The sequence below is a fragment of the Trachemys scripta genome, chromosome 5, assembly GCF_013100865.1.
Source record: "Trachemys scripta elegans isolate TJP31775 chromosome 5, CAS_Tse_1.0, whole genome shotgun sequence".
Taxonomy (NCBI): domain Eukaryota; kingdom Metazoa; phylum Chordata; order Testudines; family Emydidae; genus Trachemys; species Trachemys scripta.
The window spans coordinates 49,992,434-50,014,533 of NC_048302.1; the positions used below are offsets into that span (position 1 = coordinate 49,992,434).

Below are 22,100 nucleotides of genomic sequence, written 5' to 3' on the forward strand. Positions count from 1 at the left end.
AATGTTTGGATAATGCACAGTCCACTTTTTCTTCTTTGACACACCTTTCCCAACTGGAGGCACCATGCAGAAGTAACAATTGCTGGTATGATCTGTTGGCTCTCTCCAAATCATTGGCACTGCAAAAGGCATAGATTTCCTTTTCCTGTTCAACCACTGGCAAAGATTTGTTGGACAAGTGTTGCAGCATATGTGTGGGGCCCACCTCTTGTCCTGATCTCCAATTTTGCAGCCAAAATAAAGGTGATAGGCTTTCTTAACCAGGGTGGTTATATTGCACTTTTGTGATGCAAAAGTCACTTCACCACAAACATAGCAGAAGTTATCTGCACTGTTCACACAAGTACGAGGCATCTCTGCTCACTTTGGCTAAATAGAAATGTGTCCCTTTGCAAAATCAAACACTGACAAATAAGAGAGCACGACACTGTATGATTTCTAGAGCTGATATAGGGCAATTTCATCAGCAGAGTGATGTAAGCTTCGTGATGATTGCATCATCCACAACTTCTAGGAATAACATGATGCAATTCATATCATGTATGACGCAATACCAGCTTCAGATTGCATCATTCATTGTTTTGCCTAAAAAGCAAGTACTGTCCAAACCAAGTCATAGATTTATTCATAGATCCAGTCAAAGATGTATTTTAGTCATTTCTGGTTTAAATTGAGATCCCTTCCCTTTATAACTCACTTATCCTCCGCCATTCCCAAGTCAAGGTCGTGTATGCTGACCCAATAGCATATCTTGAAAACTAGAGCCAATCAACAATTTTAAGCCTCATTTTCGTTCTCAGTGACCCAGAATTAGTAAAGTTTGACTACATTTATTTCAGAAGCATTTTGGCTGTAGAGCAGTGTTATAGAACATACAACCAGTTTGGGATTTTTTCCCTGTTTTTTGACAATCTGCCCTAAGGTTGGGATTCACGGGTCATGAGCTACTCCAGACAGCATGACAATAGTAAAGTTAAGCATGTGCAATGTGCATAAATCTTTACAGGATTGGGATCTTAGTTTAATCTTTAATTCCTGCTGAAGCTTCTCAGAGCACTCTTTAGTCTCTTCATATGCAAATTTTGTGTCCCAGTGTCGATTCCTTTTTCCATATAATTAATAAATATATTAAACACCTCATACAGCCTTATCCAAAGCCCACTGAAGTAAAAGGAAAGACTCCCATTGATTTCAGTGGGCCAGTAGATCAGGCCCCTAATGCAGAAGCAAGGCACCCTATTGTTAACTTTTGCCATGCTGAAACAAGACCATTTCTTCCTATTCGTTTTCTGTTTCTTAGCAAGTTTCTAATCCATAAAAGTACTTTAACTCTCATCCCATTACTACTTTTGATGTTAAAAGCAGTTCAGTACTTATTTAGGGTACAAAACTGTTTTGCAATATCATCAGCTGAAGGCTTGTGGCACAATAGGTTGAATGTAAACTTTTCATTGGACAACTGGGTTCAAATCCTGCTGAAGTTATAGACAAAAACTGAGGAACTCATCCTAATTTGCATTTAAATACCATACAAAATTCTAACACCGCACATAATAATTGCTTTACGGACACCCAAATGTGCAACAGTCATCATGTTTTCTGTGGTTCCAAGTTCCAGGAGGGAAGCAGAGGAGAGCAAACAGTGACCTGAACCACTGTCCTGGGGCAAGAATTGACTAGCTTCTGAGTTGTTTTGCTGGCACAGCACTGTGAGGGTGGGTCCCAAAAAATAGCAGGCATGTGCCTTTTTTGTAACTAAAACTGGTTCTGCAAGATTGGAAGATAGCAGGGTGAGGCTGCAGGTGGAGGTGCCATGTCAGAGCGGTGTAAGGGGAGCTGGCACTGGACCAAATGCCCACATATGGTAGCTACTCATCACTTTTGGTAAAAGGCCAGAGAGGGAGGTATTCTATGTTCCTCCAAATGGCATGTACCCAGGCCTGATCTAGAGTAGGATTTAAAGGCACAATGTTAGCACGAGCTAACAATCTAATCATTTTAATGTAGCCAAAGCACAGCCCTTTTCCATGAGCTAAGCCCTGCGCTCCCCCGACTTTAGCCCCACCAGGCTGACACCTTAGAGGCAGCAGGCCTTGTTTACATTAGGCTTCTACAACGTGCTAGCTAACTCAGGCGATCAGCACACCCTAAACCCTAGGCCAGCCGGGCCGGAGCTGTCCAGCCTCTGGTGGGAGAGACGCGCCTACACCAGATCGCAGGGCTCGTAAAATAGAGGCGGCCCCGGAGCCGCTGGAGGGCGAGGAAGGGCTGGGTGCATAATGGTTGGGGCAAAGCCCCCGAACGGCCCCATTTCACCCCGGGCTTTTGCGGCTGCGGGGGATGGAGGCGAGTCACGACAACTCCGGCCGCCCCGCGGGGGACGCCTGGGACGGGCTCTGAGTCACCAGGGCGGAACACGGGAGCGGCCTCGCTTCCCAGCATGCCCCGCACCGACTCCCGAGCCGGGCTGGGCAATGGGGTCGCGGCGCATGCGCGTTGAGCAGCGTGACCCGGCTGGGGAAGCCCTAAGCGGCGGCGGCCATTTTGGCGGTGCCTCTCTCCGGCCTGTTCAGTTACCACGTGAACTGTCGCCTGGGACTCGGTGCGGGGCAAGGGGGAACCCGGCGCGGATACGGCGGCCTGGAGGGGCCGGGCCTGGGACGGAAGCGAGCAGGGGGCGGCGGGGGCGGCCCGGCAGGGAGTCCCGGGAGGCGGCGGTGACCGAGCAGCGGCAGGAGACACCCCGCCCCCCGGAGCCTCCAAGCGGAGCCGGAGCCTGAGCCGGCCGCGGCAGCAGCAGGAGCGATGCCGTCCGTGAGCCTCCCGCCCAAGGAGAACGCGCTCTTCAAGCGCATCCTGGTGAGTGAGTCGGGCGGGGGGCCCTCGGCGGCGCCTGGGCAGGCCCCTGCGCCCGGTGAAACGTAGGGAGCTGCAGCCTTGGCTGCTTCGGTGGGACGGGACTTAGGGAGCCCCCACACCTCTGCCTGGGCCCTGGCGCCGGCTCTCGTAACCCCCTGTTCCGCTGGTTGCTGCATCCTCCCAGCTTCAGGGTCTGTCTTCCCCCGCTGCCCCCTGAAGAGGAGCGGGAGGACGGGCGAAAGCCCCCATACTCCCCCAGTGCCTGGGAACGAAGGACTTCCCCCGGCATGTGGTAGGAGGCCCGGGAGAAAGGAGTCCGGGGAGGGGCTGGGCAGAAAACCTGAGGAGATAGGAGGAAAGTCTATAATTCGCGGAGTTTTCAACCCCTCCCTGACAGTAGCCCCCTTTCGAGCCTCTTCCTCCCGTGCTGTCCTGGGTAAGCAAAAGCGACAGGGGTGGGTTGGTTTCTCAGGCTGCGTTTCGCTGAGGGGGGAGCAGAAGAGCTCTGAACACCCATTAACTAGTGAATTTTTAGTTTGAATCCTGCCCATTATGTTTGGGTGAGGGTCTAGTACATTGCGGACACTGCGTTTTGCATCTTACTGACCACTTCAGAGTTGTGTAAAGAGAGTCAGACGTGATCCTAAGCTAGTGCAAGATCATAGGCTCCTTAAAGCATCCTGAATTCACTAATTCTGTTCCTACAGTAGCTGGGGGCCTTGGGCTTCCTCTGGGTTTTTTAAAAGTCAGATTTGGAGAGATTAGTTCTTGCTGTTCAATGGGGAATGTTTCTTTGGCCAGAGGAAATGTAAAATGGTGAAGGTTTTAGAGTGACTTTTCCTAGACTAACTGAGCAATTAAGTCTTGTCTACGGAAAACATTTTGACAGTTTACTTTCCCTGGATTCTAATTCCAGCATATGTCAATGAAACAAGGTCTGCACCACAAAATAATTACTAAGAGTACAAACGAAGACATTATACTTTCCATTTAAAGTGTGCATAAAAGGAATGAATAATTCACTGTACAAAGCAATATAATAAATGCACATCAGCTTTGATTCAGTGCAGTATGAAATTTGAATATAAGGCACTTGGGGCAAATGGAGTATTGTAAGGAGATGGATCAATTAATGAATGATTGTCAAGAGTTTCATATTAAGAGGATTCCCTCTTATCTACTTAATCTTGAAATATCATATAGTTCTCTCTCACAACTTTTTTTTTGCAAAATATTGCATGTTAGTTTAGGTTTCCAAAATGTTTGTCTGTTTTTAAAGATTCTTAAACTTATTATGTGCTCCCAGAGATCAGGAATGTTAAGCCAGATTCTGTAATCTATTTGAAATGTCTCAGATTGCAGAAATTGTAATCTGTAGCACGGATGAAGACAATTGGTTTATGCAGAGAAACTCATTAGAAGGCTGCATCTTATTCATGTTAGTTCAATCTTATCAATTCTCCTGAAATAATGAGAAATATCTCTTTTAATATACGCATCTTAAGGTTTTTGTGTGCAAAACATTCTTAAAATCTTCTATAAATGTTTGCTTTTAATGTATCATATATGTATTCTATTACTGAGTGTTTAGTTTAAAAACGCTACATTAGAAATTTACAGAACTGTAAATAACTGCACAATAGTTAAGAGTGCAAAGGTATGTATTATCATCAGTACTACCTGAAGTTGTATGTTTCATGAAGAACAGAAGTCACCACCCAAATGTGGACACAAGTACATTCTAAATCCTTGCCATGCAGTCTCTTCAAACTTCCTTTGAAAAGTTCCTCAAATATCAAAGTTGTCTTGGCATTCCACTTTGAAAGGTTTGGTTTGGAGTGTTCTGTCATAGCTGGAGTTCAGTGAAGATGACGTTAAGGAGCAATAAAGCTTGGTCCAGCTCAGGAAACTTGGTTTTAGGCTGAGATCTGTTCCAGACCAAGCAGATTTTGTTTAGCCTGTTTGTTTTCATTCTGTTGTTTGTTTGTTTGTTTGTTTGTTTGTTTTAACTGGGCGGTCTGTTGTCATCAAGTTTGGGGGGAATCTTTGTAACCTAAATAACTTCAGTTCCTGTGTGATGTACAATTTAACATTTAATGCTCCTCACTCTTGCTGCCCCTTTCCCTTTATGGTATTTGAGCCCACGACCACGGTTCACACGTGTAGACCGTTCTGTGGTTTTCTAATTTGTTGCAAAATAAAATAGGTAGATTGAAAAATAAGTTTCAGTATTCTTATTGAAAGCTTGACCAGTGAACATGCCACGTTGTTTCAGGTATGTCATTTCTTTGTATATATCAAGAGGTGACTTATAGCGTCAAGATTTTTTCAGCAGACACTGATGTGATCTAGCCTACAGAGTACCCAAAAGAGGCGTATTGCCCTTCAATAGATAATATTGTTACACAGAAGTTTTACCAGAACCAGAACCATCGAAACTGCAGTTCTCTCAGCTGTTGTAAACTCAATAGTTCAAGCAGATAAACTGCCATTTTATTTTTGTAAGCAAAGATTAAAACAGACATAGATATTTTGGACACTAAACCAATTCTGTATACTTTGGAGAGGGGTCTCATTTATTCATAGTGTTGAGAAAATTTACTCAAAACTTGAATGTTATGCCTTACAGAAACAGGACAGGATCTGATCAGTCTGTTGGGGAAATAGTTTACCTTTTAATCTTTGGAGGTTTGGAGCAGTTGTCAGTTTTTTAAAGCTATCAAGATCAAAAATCTGTAAAAGAAATGTTTATGTAGAAATCTGCTTGCAAACCTGTTCTTCCACTTATCTGTGTGTGTCCTATCACTGTTTGCTAAAAGCACTAAATAGAGTAAGATTTTCCTAAATTGCTCATAGATGTATGGCAGTTTTACTGCGAATGTGCTCTCTGTGTGTACCATATTTAACATTTCGACACCACTGTAATACAGACAATCAAGGCTCAAAAAATCCATTCACCCAGTATGAGTAAGAAACTCTCCCAGGAAGTTACCACTTTCTGCTGAACTTAAGTTCATTTTTGAATATGTTTCTCTAGCTCTTAGAGATATGAAGGTATGCAAGTGCAAACCAAGGTTAAACTAATTCACTGTTGTGTTAAATCTGCAGACAGAGCACTTCAGTACCTCTGCTATTGTTCAGGGCTTCCACAGGGTGCAGAAGAGGGAAAGTGGCTCTCCTAAGTTGTCACTTTTCACTGTTTCTTTTTGATCCTTGTGGGCATCAGTGAAACTGACATTAATTGGGTCTATTTCATTCAACTGTACTTGTACAAGCGATGAGCAACAGCAGAGGCTAACACTGGAAGGAGGACTCAAAATGGGGTTGAGAAGAGGGAAGAGTAAGAAACACCCCTTTCACCAGCCAGAAAGTTGCGGGAGGGTTAAAACAACATGCACCCCCTTTGCAGTAGCTGGTGAGTTGTAATGTAATGGAGAAATGCACTTTCCTGGGAAGGAAAGGAGAAAGTGGAGTGAAGAAAAAGGCAAAGAAGGTAAAACAAAATCAAGGCATGCAGGAGGTAGGACTGTTTGAGTTGTAGTTTACAAATGACTGGTGAATTTTACAGGTTTTTGGCAAATATTCAGTTAATACTTATGCTATTTAACCAGCTTTCATGGTATGACTAGCTGGTCAAATACAACTCAGCAAATGTATTTAGATTAGTACCAATTGGATATGTCAAATATTAAATGAATGCTTTTGTTTGACCAGACCTAGTAGTTACATGCATGGGGGGGTGGGAGCAGGAATAATCAGAAAGCTGATTTGCAATGATAGTTAAATATGGTACATGATATTACAAAACTTTTTTATTCTTTCAAATTGCAGAGGAAATAACTTTGGAGAACAGTATCCTTTTGGGAAAGCATGGTGTTATATGTACTTTTCACCCTGGCTAGTATTGGCTTAATAGGTGACAGGTATCTTTTTTGAACCTCAGATATAACAATATTTAATTTCAATTTTGTAAAGAAAACATTTTCAAATGAGGAAATTACACCTAGACCATGTCTGCTATAGGGATTATGTTTCTCCATTGCTTCAAAGCTTTGTACTAGATGTGCTAAAATTAAAAATATTCAAGTATGTGTTTTAGATCTAGTATTAAGTACATACTGTGTGGTGTTCAAGATGTATTCTTTTATGCCATGCAGCAGCAACCCGGTCCAAGATTAAAGATTGTGATAATTCCAATTTATAGCGATAACCCACAGAGTTAATAGACTATACACCAACGATGATCATTGCTGCACCATAATGTTACTGGTTACTTGAGTATGCTGAATTCTGTAGTTTTAAATATATATATCACCATGCTCTCAAATGGGTAGGGATAACAAGATGATATTGTATTGGTTTCTGGTTTTCCTTGCTAGGAAGGATATTTTACTAATTAATCTTTCCAGTAATTAGGTGGAAGGATGGTCTTGTGGGCAGGAACTCAGACCTAGGTTCAGTTCCTGTCTCTTACACAGCCACCTTTGTGACCTTACTGCTTCTGTGAAAATGAGAATATTATTTCCCTACCTTATAGGAATGTTGAAGATCAATTTTAGTGTTTGAAGCTCTTGGGGACTATAGGCCATGTAAGTAATTAGGTAATTTAATAAGCTTGTTTACCAACTGAAATTGCTGTCTAGCATCAACTGTGTCATGGATTTTACACACAAAATTCCCTGCTCAAAAGTTCATAGTATTTATCATTTGATTCTCTGTTTTCTTAAGTGTGAAGAAAAAGACCCTTGCTTGTGATCGAAGCTTCTACCTAATGCTCTTAACTGAAAGAATAGGAAACATCTCCTAATCAGCCATAGCTGTAAATACAGGAATCTAGGAGCAGATATGAAATTAGCAGAACCCAGAGGTTGTGCATTGCATGACAGTCTGGAGTGGGGAATAGTCTCAGTGAAGGAGGTGGATCCAAACTCAACCAGTTTTGTACAGTATCTTCTGTCTTGCTCTAATTGAATCTAACCTAGCAATTTATGTTTCAGTTTCTTCCATATACTTTGGTGTCAGGAAGATCTGCTGGTTTTGCTTGCTAGACATAGTCAGTTTAGATAACACTATTGATTTATTGTGTGTTATCACTTTTAAATGTATCACAGACATTGAATAAGAGCAGTGACAAGACTGAACTTTTCTGGACTTGACAGATTTAGGTCCTTGGAGAAGAAGACCAATTGTGCATTGCTACTCTTATGCTGATTCTGTTCTCAGACCTAACATGTTTCCATCTACTTCTGTGAGAGTCTGCATTTGAGCTAGCATAACCTTGTGATCCATGATGTTGAAGAATGCTAACAGATCTAGTAGTATGGATCTTCAATCTCCATTCTGAGAGAGATCATCCATCAGTGCTACCAGTATGATCTTTGTGCCATATTCAGTCATGAAGCCTGATTGAAAAAGATCTAGAGTATTGGATGGAAGTCAGCTGTTGTTTGGCCCACTGCCACTTTTTGAATAACTTTTTTCCAAGAAGGAGACACTAAAAATAAGGGAATAGTTGCTAAGATAATTGATGCTGAAAGATGGCTTTTTGAGCAAGTGTCACACTTACATGATTAAGGATTATGAGGAGTTTGTCTTTGTCAGATTCTGTTCCTCACTAGATTTCACCACCAATGAATGGAGGAACAGTTCAGATGTTTGTACAGATTCTTTCTACACCACCACAAAAGAAACATCCACTTCATTTCTTAGACTTGCCTGAAGCTATTTGGGGGAGAGATTCCCCCCTCCCCAGCCCCCCCAAGTGATTCCAATGGACGTGTGATACTTTCAGTCAATCTCTTCTGGGAAGTAAGACAAAGTTCTTTGCAGCTGGAGGATTCTTTAGGCCATGGGACTAGTGTAGATTGCTGAGACTTGCGTTCCAGAACAATTCTGTCTGCCAGGATTTTACATCAGTGGCAGAAGGCTATTTCTTAGTTTTTTAGCTCTCTAGCATAGGATTAATCAGGTGGTTTGCACAGCTGGTTCAGATTAAATACACATCTTTCTGCTGAGGTGCTCTAATCTTCAATCCTCCATTTTATGTATGTCTTTAGTCATTGAACCAGGATCCCCTGTCAGGATAGTGTGGGGGTATCAGATGCCTAGGGACTACTGTGTTGTTTGGTAGGATCAGGGCTCAAAAAAATCCACTTGCTCATGTGTAGTGGTTTTCATGTCAGTGTCACCAACTTTTTCCGAATTTTGGGCTTGTCTTCACTGCCCCAGGGAGCTCAAGTTAGTACACTGGAGTTACTACATTTGAGCAGCTAGAGCAGTGGATCTCAACTTATTGACCATTGTGGGCTACATATGTGGTCCACACTGTGTTATGTGGGCTGCATCCAATACTACCTGTATGACCCTGAGGATGTCACATAGGCGGCAGCAGCTGTATGCTGATAGGGCCACAAGCGGGCCGTAGGCCGCAGGTTGAGAACCACTGAGCTAGACTGAGAGTGACCACATTGCAAAACAATCAAGATACACAGTGATATTAAATGAGTGAGTGGATTAGCAGCAGATGATTTGTTGCAACTTGAGCTGCAGCATCTCCACTGCATTACTAACTAGAGATTCTTGTATGTGGCTGGAAGTTGGGCTGGGGCAAAATTCAAGTTATAGCTTGAGTTAATGATGCAGGGAAGACAAGTCTGACACTTTCATTTAAAGAAAACCTAGTCTTTATGGTTGCAAAGAGATTGTTCCCAATGTGACCCAAATGTAAACTGTTTAATTATTCTCTTCCTATGATACATCATCACAGCAAAAAAGTGTGTGTTCTTAACTCTGGTTAGCTAACGCATGTCAACTAACTCAGGTTAAAATAGAAGTTAAGATAGGGCAGCTCTGCTTCTAACATGGAATAGCAGCTCAAGTTCAGTAGACATACATTAGTAGAGATCCTCCCACTATTCTCCTCATAGTAGCCAACAAACCACAAGTATCGCAGTGAAAATGGTGTGAGTATTGAAACTGTTACTACTTGCTTCAAGCAGCCAGAGGGAGTCAGGGTATGTCTACACTGCAGTTAAACAGCTGGGGCTGGCACGTGTTAGCTGACTTGGGTTCAGTCTATGGGGCTGTTTAATTGTGGTGTAAATACTCAGGCTCTGAGACCCTGCAATGGGGGCATAGAGTTACAGCTACTGTTAGCGTGATCATTAGTGAACATGGAAGAGCTTGTTCAGTGATTGAAATTTCTAGGCAATAAATTGAGTTTAAGTGGGGACAGCTATTAAATGTCCTGTCCAAGGGATTGAATGCATGCACAATAGGAAGATTGCTGGTACTTTGTGGCAGAAAATGACCTGCAGCTGTATATTTTTTTCTTTGAAGTAAAGATATATGATATGCATCATTGTCTTAGCAGCTCATGCCATATATTTGACACTATGATTCACACTCAGATATTAGTTCTTTACTTGATTTGTATTCTTATGTTTTAGTAGAGAACATACATACATGGCCATTTAAATTAAAACTCAGTTTTGAGAGAAAATAAACATATGTTGGATGGATAAATTAGGGCTGGAAAAGTCCATTTGCCTACTTGCCTCTGGTGAGGGGGAAGAGGAAGAATTAGTGGAAGTAGCTTTTGCAGATTCTTAAAAAAAAAAAAAAAAAAAAAAGTTTCTAGTCTTTACGGGTGTGAAGATAAACTTTCCATATTAATACCAAGTGTAAACCAATACATTACAGACATAAGACAACACATACGTGACTTCAGTGCTAATGCTGCTGCTCAGAGCTTTCCAGAGTGATCACTGACAAGAACCTGTCAGTTTTCATTGTGGTTGTTTATAACCTTGTGGGTACATAGTGAAACTGATGAGAATCAAGTCAAGTTTTATTCTGTAGCAGTTTGTTTGGGAAGCTCTGAGCAGCAGATGCAGGCACTAGAGATATTAAATAGAGAGGCGGAATTTAAATTGGTGTCTGCGAGAAGGATAGAGTAATATAAATGATCCCGTTGTAGCAGTCAGAATAGAGTTGGGCATTTGACCAGTCCAAAATAATTGGTCAATTGCAAACATTGGTCAAATATTGTCAAATGTGAAAAATGGCCAACTATTTTAAAGCACTAATTTGTTAGAACAATAACTATAACAAAAGGAGTAAGACTTTATGGTCTCCAATAGGCTTAGCCTTAGATTCTTATGCCTAATTACAAAAAACAAGTTTTTAACTGCGTTATTTTAACTCAGAAAAATGCAAAACATAATTAAATGAAATTCTAAAAAATGAAACTGTTCAGTCTTGAATAATTGTCACATTTTCATTATCATTTTTCTTTTGTAACGGAAATGAAACAAACATAGCAACTATAAAGGAAGTAATTTTTTAAACGTTGTTTTGTGCATACAGTAGTAGTATACAGAAGTATGAAAAGAATTTCTGCTGCTGTAGCTAAACTGCAAGTTGGACATGACCCTTTCCACCATGATAGAGAGAGGTGTTTTGATTCAATGGCTTGGTTTGCTCTCTGGTTGATTTACAACTGAATGGGTTGCTTCTTGCTTTATACTTTGCTACTTCAATCAGAATTGTTTGTTTGTATGTCCTTTAACATTTGCAAAAGACTGCATCATCAAGAACATGAGTGAGGATTACTTGGGGGCAGCGCCCAGCCACCCTTTCTTAAGCAGCAGCTGATTGAAGAGTCTGCTTGTACATTGGAAGATCTTTGAGGCATTTAATAGAAGAGCCCCATTGAGTATGCAAGACTTACTCAGCATGGATGAAATTGAGTGCTTTACTAAATGATGTTGAAAATGGCAGCTGGTACTTTATTTTTGAAAAATTTGACAGTGTTTTTTCACTTTTCTCATACGTGATGAGAAAGTTTGTCAAATCTTCAACATCACCAATGAAATGCTGCCTCCTCAGAGCAGCATGCTCATAACACAGAAGATGTGGATACTCATTTATCAGCAAAGACTAAGCTGCTTTCACATTAGTCACATTCTCAGTCACAACTGAAATACCCTTCTGTGTGGACCCAATTCATTTATTGTATTGTCAGCAATATTAGGCTGCATGATAATGCTCAGTTGTGCATTGGAATGAGTAAACCACTAGTTGTGGAGTTGTTACCATGAAGTTGATGACGTTCTCACTGTGAATATGCTTCATCTATCAGATACTAGAGACACTTGAGGAACTTGAGGAATAAGAACAACAATTCTTTTTCATGTCCACTTTTGGCATTCAGAAGACTTTCCTGCAAGCTGTTTCCTACTTTGTAAATTGGACACAACTTCTCAAAAAAATCTAGTATATAAGGATTTTTTTCTGTATTAAATGGTTTATTGCTGGCATTTATACCTCTAGTAAAGAGATGGTCAGGTTTGTTTTTCTGTTCAGAGGACACTGTATCAAAAAACCTTTTAATACCAATTTGATGAACATCTGAAGACTTTCGAGGAGTAAGGAATTTTTGATGCTAAAAAAGATGTAGTAGCAAAATTCTTAATGTGAAAAAATGGAATTAGCTTCACTTTCATTGTTACTCATATCACTATCTTCATCAAAAGCTGCCATGCTTGTGATGCAGCTGCTCAGGACAAAGTAGAAGAATGCACAGAAGGAAAATTGTGATGTAGACCAGTTTTATGTTTCTTGCTGTTTAACTGCAATAATCCATCTTTGACAGAAGCTGAACACATATCACAAGAATTTAACAAGCATTTCTCCATCTATATGTTTCACATAGTCAGAAGCACAGTACTTACGTTTAGCTTTAATTTTTTCAAAGTTTGTGTAGTAAAAAGTGTCCATACAAATTATTTTTAGTTTTCCCTGACTCTATATATATTATGATGTTAGCATTCCAGAAGTAGTGAGACATTAATATCTAGATTTATGAAGTATCTCATGGATTTCAATCAACCAGTAATAATGAAGTTCTGTTTTCTAATGGCTGCTGTACCAGAAGATTCCAGCCACTCAGTGTTTTCCGGCATGTTGCCCTCTCCCTCCCAGGAGCCTTACAGATTACATGGAGGGGAAGGGTGGCAGGCAGTCCATCTTCTTGAACTAACACAATGGACTAATAAGCAGCTGCAGGAAGAGAGGGTCTTTACAGAGATGTGATGTTACAGCTCCTTCATTAGCCTAGAACTTTGCATATTATCAACAAAGTATTGCTGGGGAAATGTGTGGTATGAAGGGGATTCTTGTTGAGGAGGAGGAGTGAGGGTTTAGTTACATGGGTGTTTTAATGTAGGTTATTGAGGGTTGGTGGGGAACTATTAGAGGGGTTTAATAGCTGTGTTACTTTTATTTAAGGGAGAGGCTTAATGGCTACACATTTCTCTTTGTGTAGAGGAAGAAGCTCTTCAGGGCACGGGCTGTGTCTTACCTTGTTTAATGTGCTTTTTGTAAATTTCTTTGTGTGTTGATGGCATGGTATACAAATAAAGCTACACATACATACAATGTTTGTTCTAGAATATTTCAGCCAATCAAGATGCTCAACTTTCAATTAGTTCCCCTTTTTCCCCAACAGGTGGCATTAGTATGTAGTACAGTAAGTGATCCAAACATTTAAGTAGGGCTTCTTAACAGATGGCACCATCATGCAGTGAAAAATGTAGGTCACCACTTACATGAAGGCATTCTTGCTGGAATATTTAACTATTTGACCATGTTCAAATAATAATAAGTCAATTGACCAGTTTGTCAAGCCTAATCCAGAAAGTTGAAGGAAGGGCACACCTTCCTCCAGCTCCTTGTGGCAGCAACCAGGAGTCTGAATGAGGTGAGGTGTAAAGAAGCAGAGTCCCTCCACCTTATCCTGCTGGCAACCAGGAGGCTCTGGATGGGAAGAGGTTGGGGAGAAACAGAGAGAAAGCTCCTTCAACCTTTTAATGTCTGAAGGGTTGATTGTGTGTGGTGGTAGTAAGGATTTATTTATTGGCCATCTGTTAGACAAAAGGTAATTCAAGAGGGGTGTCCCTACACATACTGGAATGTGAGACCTTGCCCGTTCTCAACATTGGGGGGTGGGGGGTTGGACTTCTTACTAGGGTATTATAGGTTCTAGATCTCACTCCATCTGTATTATATGGCTCAGTCTAGCTAGTACACATCATGCTTCCAAAGCCCTAGAATAAATATTTAATGAAAAAATAAATCAATAAAAATCAGGCTGAATAATCTAGTGATTAGAGCAGAGAACAGTAGGCAATGTGAGTTTTGTTCCCATTTTTGCCACTGACTCAGTGTGTCTTTGGACAAGTCTGCCTCATCTTATATACCAGGGGTAGGCAACCTATGGCACGCGTGCCAAAGGCGGCACGCAAGCTGATTTTCAGTGGCACTCACACTGCCCGGGTCCTGGCCACCAGTCCGGGGGGCTCTGCATTTTAATTTAATTTTAAATGAAGCTTCTTAAACATTTTAAAAACCTTATTTACTTTATATACAACAATAGTTTAGTTATATAGTATAGACTTATAGAAAGAGACCTTCTAAAAACATTAAAATGTATTACTGGCATGCAAAACCTTAAATTAGAGTGAATAAATGAAGACTCGGCACACCACTTCTGAAAGGTTGCCGACCCCTGTTATATACAGTGGTGTCCCTTACAGTCCCATGAGCAGATACCTCAGTTATTTCCATGTTATAAATATAGAGATTTAACTGAGATGTATCAGATATCACCATATAATGATAGGCAACTTAAAAGTTAAATTTTATGTCCATAGCGCATATAGAAAGGGATATCTTTGAAAAGCCCTGTATAAGTGCAAATAATTTAACAGCTACCTGGGGAAGTTTCAACATTTCTGTGGCAGCTGATAGTTTTTGTATTTATTTGTAGAAGCTGCCTTCAGACTGTGGCTTGGAGTCTGCGAACTAGAGTGCCCAGAACAGTGGGTTGGGGCCGGTTGGTATTACCATAATAACAGGCAAACTTCAATAAAAGGACATTTTCCCATTTATTTAAATGGGGGGAAATAAATCTCCCTTAATTCTCTCTCCCCCCCCCCATTCCAAATGGAGTGTGTATAGACAGACACAGGGTTTGAGGAAGCTCTTCATAAAGACATGTTTTTAGGATGGGTGATACTTGTTTGTCTCTAAAATTCCTGAACACCATCTGCCTGTGAAATAAATCATTTTTAAATAAAATTTAAATAAAATCAGTTTTAAATAAAATCATTTCAGCATGCATTTAAAAATATGCAGATAAACTTATTTATAAATATTTTTCCTTTTCAAGTGTACTTTGCTATTTTTATTTAACTGGTTCACAGGGAAGATGGCAGTCTTCATGAAGTCAGTGTATCTTACCATTTTTATTAAAACAGATTTTTAAAAAATTATTTTACACACTCTTGTCAAGTTTCAGAATTACACAATCACTGAAGTTTTCCTTTTACAGAGTGAAATAGATTGGAGAGTGTGAACCAGGAAGTTTGGAGATACTACATGCAGGAAATCAGTGTCAGAACAATTTATTTTCCTTTGTCCTACCAACATCTGAAAACAAAAACAGGGTAGTTAAGAATTCTAGGCCCCTATCTATAATCAGTTTGTTCATTTCTCAAGAAAGCATGCAACTATTACTGCTGGGTCCTCAGTTTCAGAGCCTCAAGCATCAGTGTTTGAGTCAATTTGTAACAAGCTCTTAAGGTCTTACCAAAGCTCATTGAAGTAAATGGGTGTCTTTCCGTTGACTTCAGTGCTCATAGGATCAGGTCCTTAGTTGTCTAAAAGAGAAAATTTGCTGTCATTCTTACCTTGTGTTATGCTGGCAGTCGTCATAAAACTTATTCAGCATCTTCTAAAATTATCTGGACATCTAAAATTTGTGTAGATATTTTTTTACTTCTCATTAGTGTATAATATGCATCTTTGTTGACTTGCCTTAAATGTCAAGATAAGACTTCTGTTAAAGCACATACAACTAAATTGCCAAGAGGTAAGATCCAGTGTTTCTAGCAGGCAAATTAGTGTAACAGTTGTACTTAAAGCTGAAATGCAAAGCCAAAAATTTGTCCCCTTCTTTTTATGGTGCTATCCGTGTTACTATTGCAAGCTGCACTTTAGACCCCCCTCCTTTAGTCCCTTCGATGACAGAACTAGAATGGTCAGTTTCATCTGCTTTGTGTCGTACGTAAGCAGACTATTTGGTTTGGATTTTACAAAACTGAAGAGGAGTGTTTAAATATTTCAAAATAAAAATCTGTTCATGCATTTAAAATTCTTATCATAATCTTTGTTCTAAACAAATCCTAGATTTCAAATGTAAACTAAATAACAAAACCCTTTAAACTTTTAGGTACGAAAGTGGAACATATATTAATCCTGACTTTTTTAAAAAAAAAAACGTGCTACTGAAAGCTATGTTCTCATCAAGATGACCACTTTAAAATAAAAAAAAGGGAGAAACTGGAGAACATCTGCAGCTTTAGTAGCTTTCAGTAGCATTTCCATCATGGTACTGTTAAAGGAAAACTCCAGTGTAATAAGAGCAATTGCTTCATGTAATTACAAAGAAGAAATCAAGTGTCTTGTATATAATAAAATAAAACAACATACACACACAAAAACACCCTCCATGTAATGATCAGCTTTTGCTGTTAAAGTATTATCTTATTTAATTAACTGCTATCCAAAATATCACAAATCATTGGTCTTTTCCTTCACACTGTCTTATTTCACAGTGCATCTTATACAATGATCTCTTATTATCTATTTAAATAGCAAATTCTGGAAATCCCATTTGTTATCCTAGTTAGACATTTAGGCCACGTGTATACATACAGCGCTGCAGCAGCACATATAGTGAAGACGGTCTATGCCAGTGGTTCCCAAACTTGTTCCGCCGCTTGTGCAGGGAAAGCCCCTGGCGGGTCGGGCCGGTTTGTTTACCTGCCGCATCCGCAGGTTCGGCCGATCGCGGCTCCCAGTGGCCGCGGTTCGCTGCTCCAGGCCAATGGGAGCTGCTGGAAGCGGCGCGGGCCAAGGGACATATTGGCCACTGCTCTATGTTAATGGGAGAGAGCTCTCCCGTCGGCATAAAAAACCCACCTCTGCTACATAACATTGTGCACATGAATCCTTATGTCAGTGTAACTTATGTCACTCAGGAGGTGGAATGTTCATACCCCTGAGCGACATAAATTCTGCCAACATAGGTTGTAGTGTAGACATAGCCTTAAAAACGTCTTGGATCCTGTCCTGCTGAATATGGCATTCTGAAATATATCTGAAAAGGTCACAGGTTCATCTCTGTGAGAGGCTATTATACTAAGCAGGAAAACTACCTTGCTCAGTTAACTAGTTTTTTTAAAAAACAGTTCCACAGCTCAAAGTGGAGTAGTTTCACTTAGCTTATTTAAATAATTTTTATTTTGGAGAGTTTCCTGCTTCTGGTATAAAAACCTCAGGGATTGCATTCAGGTTACTGTTTTTGTTGGGGTCGTGAGGAAATATAGTATAAGCCCCAAAGGTGTGAAGACTTAAGCACATGTGTAACTTTGCACATGAGTATTCCCATGAGTGCTCAGCCCCAGACTACACAGCTTTTAAATTAGTGGGCCTGTTCTCACTGTTTATATCAGTGAAACTCTACCCAAGTGTTTCAGGTTGCACGTGTACATGTGCCTAAGTCTTTGTGGATTTAGTGCTACTGTGATGAAAGTATTAAAAAAAGCAAAATGGATCTGGTGTTATCCCAGTATTCCAGAAAGGAGAAAAAAATGTGTACAATTTAGTCTTTGAGTCTTGCTAGTGGTTTCCCGTTTGCTGAGAGAAAATCTGTTTCAAATATGTAATTGACTGTAAACATCGTAGTAACAGTTTTAGAAAATTACATACCATACAAATAACATTTATTAGCTACATTCAAGTGAATCTAATTAGCAAAAACAAGACAATAGAAGGGTGAAGCGGAAAAGGAGGTGGAGAGAACAGGAACGGATACCATATGCAATCCTCATGACATAGACTGATACCTTATTGCTGTAAAGTGTCTTTACTATACACTTCCAGGAATGAAGACCATATTTCTTCAAAGGAAGCCAAGCTCTGACTTACCAAGAGGAAAACTCTCAAGACTTACTAGGTCACTGAACTTGTACCAGACGCTAATAGGAAACTTCAGTTTTTCTGCTTTCCATTTCTTTGCAGTATATTTTTTTGTGATTAGTGTGGTTCTGAGAAGTAGACAAGTCCCTCGGTTTTCTGTTATATCCAGGAATAAATAACAAAGGATCACATGATAAACTGAAGATCAAATTCAAATTAAGCTAGATAAATATTGCCAGAAACCTTTATCTAATGACCACATGGCATATGTCTGTGACCTGGTCTACAGCTACAAAGTTAGGTCGACATAAGTCGCTTTACATTAACCCTATTTGTGCATGTGTCTACAGACTACATTCAAAGTTGTCTCCCGCCGACATAAGTGCCCTGTTACAGCAACACAGTAAAACCACCTCCCCCTTTGCCTTTGAGACCCGGTTGACCTCCTGAGTTTGATGTAGTGCGAGTGTAGACAGTGTGTGACCTGTGTTGATCCTAACAGTCTTCCAGCGGCTGTCCCACAATGCTACGTTCCCTCTGCAGTAGCCACTTTAGTCACAAGTCTGAAGTTGACTGCCAGGGTCACAGAGACTGGAAGCCACCCCCACACCCTGTTTAAAAACACCCTTTGACGTGCCTTTTTCTGATTGTCCATTTTGGTGAGCACACCTAATAGCTCTCCTTTGAGTGTGCAACTGCCCAACTGACCATGCCAGGTCCACATTCTAGACTGACTCCTCCATGGAATAGACAGGATGTATTGTATCTCCTGGGCCTGTGGGGAGAAGAGGCTATGCAAACATAGCTATAGACCATCTGTAAGAATGAGGACATCTACGAGAAGATTGCACAGGGGATGCAGGGAAAGGAGTATGAAGTGCCATGTGAAAGTGAAGGAACTGCAACAGGCATATCACAACAATTGATCTTGTGCTGAGCTGCTGACCTGCCACTTTTACACCAAACTGCATGCCATATTTAGCAGAGAACCCATCAACACCAAGCAGACCACCCCCTTTGGATGAGTCTGAGACCCCCGCCCATGAATAGCGAGGTGAAGGAGCGGGGAAGATGCAGTGGAGGGATCCAGTCATGCCACGAGCCAGAACCTGGTAGTCTCCACCACCATCTAGCCAGTCCTGCCAGCCAAACACAGATGAGCCCAGTGAAGGGGAAAGAACCTTGGGTAAGTGTGTGCATCCATTTTCCCTTGCAATGTTTTACATTTAAAGATGGTGCCCTGCCAACAAGTTAACAAGACACAGGTATCGACTTTGCATTGTTTTACTCGTAAGAGAAGAGATAGTGGTACAACAGAGTAGAGTTGGTATCTGCTTTTCATTTCCTTATTGGTTTAGGCGGAGACAACCTGGTGGAGCAGTTTGTTTATGTACCTAGGGTATCCTTCCATGGCATCTCAATTAAACTTTCATGGAGATACTCTGCAATCCTCTCCCAAAGGTTTCTATGGATGGCTGCCTTATCTCTCCCTCCACACTAGAACACTTTCCTGTGCCATTCTGCAATGAGTTTGGCTGGCACCAGTGCATTAAACAGGCTAGTGGCATACAGGTCGGGACACCAGTAGCAGCTGTGCTTTCTGTGCCTTTGTTACCTTCAAGAGTGAGAGATCAGCTAAAATCTCCATCGCCTGTGGTAAATAGTGCCAATATTCAGTGCTATTTCCCCTATATTTGTACCCATGGAATAAGGACCAAAATTTTGATTCATACAATCATAAATCTTTACTGCCCCCCTCTTTTCGTGGTGGCTCATACTCACCATGGCTGAGGCTGGAGGACAGTGCTGTGAAAAGGCACTCCAAAGCTAAAGTTAATAAGCATGTCATACTAAGTTTTTTGTTTTTACCTGGAATAAGGGAAGGGAGTTCTGAAATGTATCTTTCCTTTTCCATTCTGACTGTAAATCAAGTGATGTGCTTCTCTGTTTTAATCAGCTGCTGCTGCCAGTTTGGCTTAATGGGTGCCACTGCCACACATTCAGAACAGCTTAACTTGATGAGAAGGAGAAAGAAGAGGACTAAGGAGGATATATTCAGCAAGATCCTGCAAGCCAGTGCTGCATCCAACCATGAACAAAGGCCCTGGAGGGTCAACATGTCAGACAGCAAGAAAAGGGTAGAGTGGACAGGAGACAGGCCCAGGAATCCCAGCAGGAAAAAGAGAGGGAAATGCACCAGGACATAATGGGGCTTCTGAGGCAGCAAACATAAATGCCACATAGCCGACGCTGGTTGACATACAGGTCCAGCAATCCCGGACTCCCCACCCTTTGCAGTTGTCTGAGAATTGCATGGTACCAGCTCACCTACCTTCCCCCACATTCCATGTGGCCTCACGGGCCACCTCCTTATCCCTACTATTCCACGCCAAGGGACAGCAAGGAAAACCACAGCTTCACATAAACTGACCTATGAGAGATTATAGAGATCTGAATCTTGCTACTTTTCCCAATCTTTTCTGCCTATGTGGCCAATAAAAATTACATTTCACATTAATAACCTCTGTGACAGAGGCTCATTGGTGACAGCTGGCAGAAGGGTTCACTTTTCTCTACTCATCTCTGACCTGACAAACTCACTGTACCTAATACATCACTTTTATGGTATTTATCAACGAAGGGTGAGGTCTGTACTGCAAGTTTGTAACTTACCAGTACTCCTCCTCATTATGAATGGATAATATTTAAGGATGAATGTAACTATATTGAAAAATATTCCCCTTATGGTCTTGGAGTAAAAGTTAGTCCACAGGTAACCACGTGTCTTGGTGATGACCCATTCATGTGAGAGGGAGTTGTCACCCTGCCCTGGCTAGCCAATTATGTATTGTGTTTGATTGCCCACCCTTGCCCCATCCAAGAACAGTCACTGGAAAACCACCAAAAACAACTGCAAAGAATCAAAACCACTTGGAGGTAAAAAGGAACAGTAACAGACAAGAGCTCACCCTGTCTGTGAATAAAGACAAAAGATTTGATTCAGTATATGAGGGGGTGGAAAAAGACCCTCTGTATCCATTCACTGGGGAGACAATTTGTTGAAAGGGGGTGTATTCCATGAAAGTTTAGCTCTGCAAGAGAATGAACTTTGGGGGTGGGGAAAGGAATCTACTTTATTCAATAGGAAAGGTAACTTAATTGTAGGTCCTAGTTTGTGGTGTATGAATTTAGTTTATTTTGTAACCACCTGTTTCCATCACACTTTCTTGTTTTTAGTGGAACCTCTATTCTTTTTTACTTAAATCTTCTTTATATTAAGTGCTCACAAGAGCTGTGTGTTAGAGTGGTGATTTAAGGTAAAATTGGTAAACTGGGCTACATTATTCATGTGGGAGTAGAGGATCTGTGATTTCTATGAGAAGCCAGTGTCAGGGGCTGGATATCAGAGGGGAATGCTTTAAGGGGGCTCAGGAACTGGGGTGTACCTCTTGCTAACCTGCAAGGTGAAGTGAGGGCTCGCATAGCTTGGAGGAGATATGGAACTAACCTGGAGCTGCCACAGGAAAGACTCATCCCACTGTAACTGACTCTCAGTTCTGGGTACCCCAAGAATCATCACAACCACCCTTCTCCCCATTTGTCCATCTAGAATATTTGTGTTGTGCTTTATCCCTCCTGGGAAGTGGCATTATGCCAAAGTTGATTGAACATTTGTAAGGCATGTGTGTTTAATAAAAAAGGTAATCGGTTTTAAAGGAGTTAGAGCTATCCATAAAAGTATCTAATATGGCTTCCATAATGTAGAGTCTGAATGAATGAGTTGTTGTACAGGAACATTATGTTCAAATGTGAATCACTTACATTGTGATAAGCGTTTAGATAAATTACGTAGCGTGAGTATGGGTACAGTATGAAGATGTTTTTTTAATTTTGATGAAGTGCCACAGATTTCTATTGTAAGGTTAATAAAATTGCCAAGGACATGAAATATTAGTTTTTCTAGCAGTAAAAGCTATATTGCTTAAAGCAATAATATCCAGTATGTTGGTACAAATGACTGATATTCTTAACATTACCATAGTATGTAAATGGACATTTCCCATTTGTGTTTTGAAATCCCAAACTCTTCAAGCTGACATTTCAATATCTGAAATTATAGTGCTATAGCTTCTTGTTTTAACATTGCAAAACATTTGTGTTACTTTTGTGAATTAAGTTACTGACTTTGCTGTTCT

General features: G+C 40.8%; 1 protein-coding gene across 1 annotated transcript in view; it reads left to right on the forward strand.

Annotated features, from left to right (window-relative positions):
• Positions 1-2,546: 2,546 nt before the first annotated feature.
• The window catches only part of NAA15 (N-alpha-acetyltransferase 15, NatA auxiliary subunit), a 58,446-nt gene continuing 38,892 nt past the window's right edge, over positions 2,547-22,100 (forward strand). The window contains exon 1 of the mRNA XM_034771270.1: positions 2,547-2,859. Within this exon, the coding sequence (XP_034627161.1) occupies positions 2,806-2,859 (54 nt within the window). The 5' untranslated portion in view covers positions 2,547-2,805. The remainder of the gene's footprint in view (positions 2,860-22,100) is intronic.